Source organism: Sinocyclocheilus rhinocerous, unplaced genomic scaffold, assembly GCF_001515625.1.
Source record: "Sinocyclocheilus rhinocerous isolate Xijiao unplaced genomic scaffold, SAMN03320098_v1.1 scaffold392, whole genome shotgun sequence".
NCBI lineage: Eukaryota > Metazoa > Chordata > Actinopteri > Cypriniformes > Cyprinidae > Sinocyclocheilus > Sinocyclocheilus rhinocerous.
The window spans coordinates 641,387-651,410 of record NW_015638990.1 but is presented as its reverse complement, the minus strand read 5'-3'; the positions used below and the strand labels follow the sequence as shown (position 1 = coordinate 651,410).

Here is a 10,024-nt window from a genome sequence, read left to right as displayed (position 1 = left end):
GTTACAGGTCGGCCGATCTGGTTTCGTGGTTAAAGTTAACTTTTTCGACATGTTTCCGTGTTGTCGTTGCTCAGCAATGGCATGGACGCAATGTTGTCTGGGGGTTTGGCAAAAGGAGAGTGGTACTGTGGGCGGTGCTCGGGGTGGTGACTGAAGGCGGTGACTGTGTAGTTCTGACGTCACCTTTTTACATAAGTCACAACGGTTCGTGAAAAATCATAGCTACTTTATGCAGGCTGTGTGCATTTTACTGTGGACTTGACTGTTTTGAAACTTATATGGTAGTTAAATAGCCACTAGACCTCAGTTATCGTGAAAAAAGCCAGGAAATTTCAGTTTTGACAATATGGGACCTTTAACATGTTGGCGTTTGACCATATAACATTTCTACCAAAATACAATAGTTCTTACAGTATTAATATAATAAAACCATGGTAAATCTTCATAAAGCGTTTTCTAGGGATTCCTAAGAGTTTTTAAGCTGTATTTCATGGATATGCTACAAAATGCTTTAATAGGAAATATGGAAAATGTGCTTCTTTGGGTAATAAAATGAACTAACAAAATAAAATAAAATGTTAAATCAAATTTGTTTAAAAATATTAAAATATAATATTTACAAAATATTTTGTATAACTGAATAAACTGCATTAAGATAAATCAAACTGAAGAAATTTTAAAAGGATAGATCAGGTAGGAATAGCTCTTTAGGGGACAACCACATATTTTCACTTTTTACTTTGTAGAATATTGTCTAAGGGAATGAATGATATATGATTTTCAGAATGTGTGTTCAGTTTTATGACTAGCCGACAATTCTTGAAGCACAGAGGCGATTCCATTAACTCAGGGGGGCTTCAACACTGTTATGTCATTCCTCTGCGAGGGAACAACTTCAAACACTCGAGAACAACAAAGAATAATTCTGAAGAAGAAAAGAGAATAGCTGCATTGTTCTTCCACAGACTTAGTCCAGCACTTAGACACACATACATTTACTCACCACTGGTCTGTGCACATCCCAGAAAGCCCTCTCCTGACTGTCCAGTATTTTCCTCTCAATTTTGTCTCTTTTCTTATCGACTCTGAACAGACAGAACACCAAGCCAAAGCAATTAAAACATTTAACTTCCAAAAGAAAAAGCAAACATGCAATGAACCATGCAACTGAGCTGAAAAGTCATAAAGCTGCCTAATGTTTTGGCACTAAGAGGCACTATAGAATTACTTGGAACAACAGCAGAAGTGACTTATAAGACAAGTTCTGTTCAATCCAAAAACAATTTTACTGCACAATTTGTCCAAGAGACTTTTAAAATCCATTAGCACAGACAACATAAGAACAACCAACAGCCTGACAGATCTTTTAAGAGAACTGCCCATTAATATTTTAATTCTTACTACGTAAATAGTCACTTTCCTGTCTTCTGACAGGGTGGCTGGCTTTTACAAATGCACAACAAAAAATACATGATCTGAACATATATGAAAGACTGAAAGATACATACTTTGCTTGAGCCTCTGCTTGCATAAATATAAACTCCCATTTCCTGGCGAATGCCCGCTGTAGTCGTGCTAAACTCTCCTGAAAGAGAACAGAAGAACATTTTTAGATGACCAAAATGTAAAAAACAAAAAGCTTTTTTGTAGATAATAAAGCCATCTGTTTAATGTCGTGTACCACTCATTTTTACCCAGAGAGGGGTTTCTTTCTTCCAAAAAACGAAACTTACCTTAAGGTCAGTATAATAACTTCCCCCACAAATTGGATAATTTTTGTGCTTTTTGATTGTTTTTGGAACTGACTGATCATAGGCCTCAATGATCTGAGCTGAGCATTGTCAAAATCATCCTTAACTAATATGTTTTCACCCAAAAACAGTTGCATAAGCTCAGATCAATGAGGCCTAAGACCAATCAGTTCCAAACACAAAACCTGCACTAATTGAAAGAAAACAAGTTGTCAAACAGGTATGGTGAAAATATAGCATTACGAGAGATTACAAGCATATTTTAAAAGGATGGTCGACACTAAATTAGGTAAAGGATTTTCAACACAGCACAAGGGTTAACTTAATAATAGAAAAATGAAGAGGAGGCCGAATGATTACATGTTTACAGTTCAATATAAGAAAGACGTTGGTGGAAAGAGATCCATCTATGCAGGCCTACCGAAGAGCTTACATGGATTATGCAAACAAAGCCTGACATTTAAAGCCCAGCTTGGATTAGGCCGACTTTCTTTTTAAAGATTGTCATTACCTTATCATCTTCCTAATATCTTCTATCTAATAATGTCTGAAGTACAAAGCCTGAGACGTGCATTGTTACAATTAAGAGAGAGAGAGGAGGGAGAAACAAAGAGAAGATTACTTACAGCTTCATAATCAGCAAGTTCCAGACGTGCTTTGTTCTGCATTGTTCTTTTGCACAAGTACACAGCTGCAGAGAGATGCCGAGAGGTGTGTGAAAAACACTGCTCACACACACCTCAGCAGCCCTCAGGGCTTTCAAATGAGTTGTCTAAAATATTTAGTAAACATTTAACATATTTCACACCAGCTTGTACCGAATCGCACCTGAGCGTTGCTTTGTTCTGATTGCTGGATTCAGAGCAAGCATAATTTACCTAACCCGAGGCACACTCATGCACACAATCATAATACAGGGTAATCGCAATTGTATTCATCGGTATTTGTTTGTAAAGTATATAATACTGCACAAAAATGCCCTTGCTGCAACCCCATTTTACACACAAATACCTATGAAAATGAATGAGATTAAAATACAGAACGCATATTACAAGTACAGTTCTCCTGTAAACATAGATATAATGTTGAGGATGAAGGATCAGGTTTTATGTAGTGACAACAAACGCATACACACGATCCAGCTGGAAGGATTTAATTAGGTTGTGTTTATATAGGCTAGTCTTATTAAAGCTCACACACTCCTAACATTCCATGATCCAGCTGATCTCCAGCCATCTGGAGGATTTCATTAAATACATGTTCATATAGACCGTTCTCATTAAGATACAGATAACAGATCCCGCTCAAAACTCACCGTAGTCAGTGTTCTCGGGCTCCCAGCAGTTTGAGGGCCAAAAATACGGAGTCTGACCGATGAAAGAGTACAATATGAACTCAGTTTTTCCAAGCACATATACTTTTAAAGCTCAGTTTATATACAAAAATGAATAAGACACTTGCAGTTGTTTTTAATGAAGATTTAGTCACATTTTACATTGATTACAGTGATTATTATATATTTACATTATAAAGTACTGATTAATTCTAATGAACAACATGAACTTAATGTGTAATTATTTGATGGAGCGATCAGTATCTGAGCTAGCTACTGTATTGCATGTTATTAGGCTGCTATATAATTAGCATGCAATAACATGCAATATATTTAGCATGGATGTTGTATTTTAAAGTGTTTCCAAATGTCCACTCTCTATTTTGCTCCTCAAATCAGCAAAACAACTGACCTGAAATCTGTAGAATGTGCCATCGTCTTTAAGAGTGAGCACATGGTCAGAGATGGGGAAGAAGTAGCCGTGAGCCGCCATCAGTGTGCCCAGATGAAGAGCCTCCACTAGAGGAACAAATAATGGGTTTTTTAGAAGTCCAAGTACGAAGTGACAACCCGACTCTTTATGCCAAGATTATTATTTTTTTTTTCTGCTCTAAAATTAAATGTACAAAACAAGGGGTATGAAATTTGAGCAGAATGTCAGAGACACTGACTGTGATTCTGGAAATAAAATTTGCATTAACTGAACTATTGATGGAATTTTATATCTTGGTATCTTGGTATTAGTTTTTTTGTTTTGTTTTTTGCAGGTTTTGGTGAAGGTAAATTTTGAGGACCAAATAAAGAAATTATAAGGAATAAATTGAAGGGAACACAATGCTTCAATATCATTCTCTGAATGTAAATGCCTAGGGAGCACACAATGAGTTGTATTAGCAACACTTCAAAGTTTGAAAATACAATTTCAAACCATTCAAAATTTTCAAAAAAACACAATTCACTTAATTTTGTTCAGCTTATCTAGATTTAATTTACATTAGCATTTCAAGTAAATGTATCTTGCGCTAAAGAGTTTTGTAGACTTGTATTGAAAAACAAAAATACTGAGGAAGATATTCATTTTTTGCAATGCATGCAAACTTTAATGCCTCTATATATACCTCTATATATATTCAAATCTATAGGAAGTTTATTTTTTTCCCATTCGAATCTTATAATCTATCCTTTAAGAAATTTAAATGATATTCCAAGATAGACTGTACGACCAGAGGAATATCTACTGCATCTACCACAGGAAGCATGGAAAAAACATTCTACTACAACCAGGAGAACTGCAGAACCCATAGCAGAGGGAGTTAAGCATCAATAAATTATTATCTATTAAAGTTTTACAATACAGTGTTTACTGTGAGTGTGCACCTTAGAGCATGTGTCTGTGCTGATTACAAATTAATATCCTTTTGCTTTCAAGGGTGCAGTATGCTTTTGCAGCTGTTGTTGTTTTGATGAGAGCTTCCCACCAGGCATGTTCACAAGGTAAATCCCACTAATCAGCAGTGTAGCAAAGAACTGAACAGAGAGAAACTTTTTTAAAGTTCTTACTTTTTATCTCTCCTTTGTTTCAGGCACAGTCTATTGAGTATACTGAGATGTTCAGTGCACTTATCTGGTTGCTCTTTTCCTGTCTGAGAAGAGCCCCCTATCACACACTTACTCACACACACCTGTCTAATCTGTCAGAGGGAATCTAAAGTAGAGGGATATACACCATACTCAGAAACAAATCGAATCTCACTGCTGTGTAAAGAAAAAAAAATCTCTTTATCTTCTTTGCGTCTTCCCCAAAACACAATACCTCAGACTACCACAGCAAATGCAAGAACAAATTAGCTTTTTGAGTAAATAAAACATTAGCTGCAATTAGTTGCAACAATACATGGGTTACGAACAAATATATTTTAATAATTTCAAAAATAATACATAATTTTGGAAAGAATGGTAGCTTGTGTTTTTTTTGTAGAAGAGTAGCTTGACTACTAATTGACACTTAAATACTTAATTTCACACTAAATTAATGTCAACATTTTATTCATGTTTAATTCAAAGTGTTACTTGTCATTATTTGTAATTTTTTGTGAAATTTACTAGCAATTTGTGAGTGAAAATTGTTTTTCAATGTAGTAGTGCATTGCTTGCCAAGCTACAGTTTCAAAGGAGTTTCTCCATTCTTGTTGCTAAAGACGCAGATGTGCGAAAGTGATCCAGCAGTTAGAACAAGCCTTTGGGAAACATAATCTTCTCTTTCAACGACTATCTGCTGTGTGTTACTGTAAAATGTCTTCCTCCCCTCCTCTTCTTCAATTAAAGGAGTAACAGGAGATGCTGACATTAGCTGTTTGCCAACTTATAATTATGAATATGCAAATCCTGAATATATTATCCTGTCAGCTGAAGCTATGATTTTGACTTTTATAAAAAAGAGTGCATTTGAATTAATCAAAATAAGAGTAGATTTTTAATCTACGCACATCACAGCTGCAGCACTGTCAGTTAAAGAAAAGAAAAGGCTGTGTCACCTTGATCCTCGATACATAGATTCTTCAGCAGCCACTGCAAAATGTCTGAACCTGGAAAAGAAGAAAAGAAGGTTGCTGTTCAAAATCTAAGGAGATTGTGTGTCTCTTTTTAAAGAGATAAATGACAAATTGGCTACTCAAAAAATTCGAATCAAGTCTCAATAGCAGGGTCTACTAAGGAAAACCTGAAATGTGACACAAGTAAACTAAAAATATCTTCTTATTTCTTTATTTATGTATTCATTCATTCATTTCAGTTTTTAATTAAAAATCAGCAAAATGCCGTTTCATGGTTGGTAAGAAATGCTTTCAATTCACTTGCCATTAGAATTTGAGAAAAAAAAAGTTATTTTTGAGCTCTACCATAAACTCATAATCAGTGTAAAAATGAGTTAAACCACACCACAGATGATAATGATAAAGATGAACGACAGAACTGCTGTTTTTTAGTCTTTGTGTCAACAGATGTATTGTCTGAGATATTGTCCATTCAGTATTTTCATTTTGACTGTAGCAAACTTTGTAGGTCGGGAAAAAGGAGGCAGGAACCGGCGAACACTTAAACAAACACAAAACGAAAGTAAAGCGGCAGCCCCTCGCGGACGACTGCCGCACACAAAACACAAAATAAAATCCAGGCCTGGTCCTCTCTCGTCCAACACTGTAGTCACTCCTCCTTTATCCTTCCGGAGCTCCTCCGTGAGACTCGAGACCGGTGAGTGGCGCAGGTGTCGCGCATTAGCAATTACTCCACCGGCCTCGCTCCGTTCCCACGGCTCTCGGCCCCGCCCCTCTCGTCACATACCCCCATCGCCCCTCGCAGGCCGGGGGGGTACTCACGAGACTGCGCTCTACTCCCCCCCCTCCCCCTTCCGGGGGAGCCGATCACAGCGGCCGCGGCGTACCTGGGGGTAAGCAGAACCAAAACACAAAATAAAGTCCAGGCCTGGTCCTCTCTCGTCCAACACTGTAGCCCCTCCTCCTTTATCCTTCCGGAGCTCCTCCGTGAGACTCGAGACCGGTGAGTGGCGCAGGTGTCGCGCATTAGCAATTACTCCACCGGCCTCGCTCCGTTCCCACGGCTCTCGGCCCCGCCCCTCTCGTCACATTGACATTTCATTTTTAGCTATCCTAGCTAAGCTTTATCTTTTATTCTTCATCTCCACTGCATCTATTCTTTTTGTCCACCACTTCCTATGCTTCAGAACGCGGTCACGCAAGGGCGTTCCCAAAGCGATCTCGACGCAGCGTCTCGTTCCCTCGGGGAACCATGGCTAGAGACGTTCTTTCTTTAGTTTCTCTTTCTACATTTTCTCAGACTAATCCTTGTCTCTCTCTCTTGCTAAGCAGCAGAACTGTATAAATTTTGTTAAAGGTAAGTACAGCAGTTCTGGATGCTCCAAAGAGGATCTGAGTCTAGCAGAGCTCTGCTGCAGTATTTCGTGGATTAGCAGAATGGTATAATCTTCACCCCTGCGCCCCTAAACCCCTATTTGTCCTCTTTCTGTCTGACTCTTGAAGCAACCAAGAAGTCAACACCATGAACTAGTTCCTGCATATCCACTTACAATAAATGAATGTCTAGAGTAAGGTACACATCTCTATATAAATTATGACAAAAGTCTCATAATTGCAGTAAAAGGGCAAAAAATTCTGTCGGAGCACTGTTTTAAAAGTGAAGTGTGATTATTATATAGCTGTAATTATTAAAGCTTAATATTCAGAGTACACCACTGGAAGATTGATATAAAAATCTTCACCTTTCAATGAATAGTTCACCCAAAAATAAAAATTAGCTGAAAATTTGCTCACCCTAAGGCCATCCAAGAAGTAGATATGTTTTTTCCTTCACCTGAACAGATTTGGAGTAATTTAGCACTATTTAGCACATCATTTGCTCACCAATAGATCCTCTGCAGTGAATGGGTGCCGTCAGAATGAGCGTTCAAACAGCTGATAAAAACTTCACAATAACCCACAAGTAATTGATAATTGTTAATTGATGGATTGGAGTCATGTGGATTACTTGTGGATTATTGTGAATTTTTTATCAGCTATTTGGATTCTCATTCTGACGGCACCCATTCACTGCAGAGGATCCATTGGTGAGTGAGTGATGTAATGCTAAATGTCTCCAAATCTGTTCTGATGAGGAAACAAATTCATCTACATCTTGAATGGGCTGAGGGTGAGTATATTTTCAACAAATTTCAGCTATTCCTATAAGTATTACTAACCATTTTACAGTGAATATAAATGGTGTTTAATTTAATTTCAAAGTTTTGCATTCAAGTATTTCGTTTTCAACCTGGTCACTGCTAAATTAATAAACTGTGAACAGGTTCTTCTGAGAAAAATATTTCCGAGATACCCCTTACCGACCAATCAAATCCAGTATTCCCAAAATATGCACAGAGCCGCTATTGCCTCAGCCAATCAGCAATGAGAGGCGTGTCCCCAGAGACAGCAGAAGCCAAGAGCTTGAGAGACTTTTTAAAGCATAGAGAGGCAGAGACTGGGGTGTTAGAGCTTGAAGCTGGCCTTTTAATGAATCCTCCGGGGGATCGCAGTCAGAGGAATGAAAGAATATTCTTCTGAGAATTTCTCTCTTGCTTTTTCATTCCTAATCCTGCTCTTCTAAAATGGATTATAGCATATACAGGAGTATAATATTTGCACTCTTCTGATATGTAAATAGTGCAATCATTATCCAATAAAAAATTAAACATTCTAATTATTCTATTTAAATAAATAATGGATCCAATAATTTCTGTCTTTTTTGTAGTTTTCTTTAAAAAGATGTTAAATTGATATTCTTGGTTATGGACCACAGATAGAATACCACAAACAATAATTTCAACTCATCCCTTCTTTGTTGAAAATTAACTGTAAAATTATGGTTTGTGGCAAATGACAGCATGCCACTGATGTGGTCCATAAACATTAGCTTGAAATTAAGCCAGAATATTCCATTAGCTACGTTTATAATGGCTGTTTCCGGCTGTTAGAATAACTATAATGAGTCAAATCTCCTGAACCACCAATTCAAGCCCTGATCTTTATACCCAGAATTCATAGTGCTTCTCCACCAGAGCAATGCAGGCCAGAGACCTTTGATAGAGATCAGGCTATCAACAGAGATCAGTAGACGAAGGGCTCTGGTACTGGCGCTGCACTACAGAGTTCTGGCCGAGTTTGCATTGTGCTGGTCTTCAGGCTTGCTGTGGGGCACTGGCTTCTGCTGAATCCTGCTTTCTCAGCGCCAGCAGTGTATATAAAACAGAAGTAGGGGAATTACCAGAGAAGACACTGGGAATCTTGGATAGGAAACTCTTCACTGTACGGATAGGTATGCCATTTTTTTCATCCTGCATCCTGCCAATCACATCCTCCATCTGAACAAGAGAGAGAAAGACACATTAGACTGAAGTAATGAAAACATATGTGCATATTATTCTCCTGCAACACGGGACAGAAATAAGCATAAAAATCATTGTCAATATTCCATGAGGTGGAAAATACGATTTTTATTTTTTAATACAAATATTTTCATTGCAAATTTTAATTGCATCTAATGAAGCAAAAAACTTTCTTTATACCTTATAATCAGGGTTTGAAATTAACACCCGCCAACCCGCCAAATTGAGCAAAAATCAGCTGTGGCGGGTAACGCTGTCAAATCACTAGCCAATCTGGTGGGTTACTTTTCGTAAATTATGTTCACTCATTAATTTCTTGGGGAAGTTCATGCAGGCCAAATCTGCGCATCAATAAACAATAAGTTAATATCAAGAGACTTACGTTTTAGACACCATATTGGCTGTTTTTGCGCTATTTCTGTGCTAGTTCGCCACAAAAAAACATTCCAAACACAGCCACAGTACTGTTTTGCGTCTCCGAGCAACATTTTGTTTCTGAATGAATCAACCGTGTAAATAATTCGGTTCAATCGCAATGACACACTTAACAGTGACTTGCTGCCACCTACTGGCGGTTTTAATTTCACATTTAAAGTATCTTTTCAATTTTTTAATAATTTCAAATATCAGTATTCAACATTTCATGTTTTAAATATCAAAACATTATTTATGCATTTGTAACTGCAGTTTAAAGCATTCCATGTCCCTCTAAGCTGCATTAACATGTGTAAATGCATCTAAATGCCACTTCATATGCAACTTCTGCAAAGATTAATTTTATTGATACTGATTTAATTTGTTTAGTAACAGCCTAAATGTATTATTATTATAATTGACTGATTAAATGTAAGAATTTGACTCAAAAGATGATGTACACTTTTAGAAAAAAATGGCTTTATAAAGGTAAAAAAAAATGCCCATAAAAGGTAAAAATAAATTTAAACTTATTGGAAAAGATTAATTTCCATCACTGCTGTGAACTGACCC

General features: G+C 37.2%; 1 protein-coding gene across 2 annotated transcripts in view; it reads right to left on the bottom strand.

The window, feature by feature from the left end:
* Positions 1–10,024, bottom strand: part of rgs7a (regulator of G protein signaling 7a) — a 51,651-nt gene that overhangs the window by 8,950 nt on the left and 32,677 nt on the right. For both annotated transcript variants that reach the window (XM_016566401.1, XM_016566402.1), the window contains exons 3-9: positions 8,917–9,013; positions 5,619–5,669; positions 3,497–3,603; positions 3,067–3,118; positions 2,378–2,442; positions 1,509–1,585; positions 1,004–1,085 (exon numbers count right to left, since the gene is read on the bottom strand). In XM_016566401.1, the coding sequence (XP_016421887.1) occupies positions 1,004–1,085; positions 1,509–1,585; positions 2,378–2,442; positions 3,067–3,118; positions 3,497–3,603; positions 5,619–5,669; positions 8,917–9,013 (531 nt within the window). The remainder of the gene's footprint in view (positions 1–1,003; positions 1,086–1,508; positions 1,586–2,377; positions 2,443–3,066; positions 3,119–3,496; positions 3,604–5,618; positions 5,670–8,916; positions 9,014–10,024) is intronic.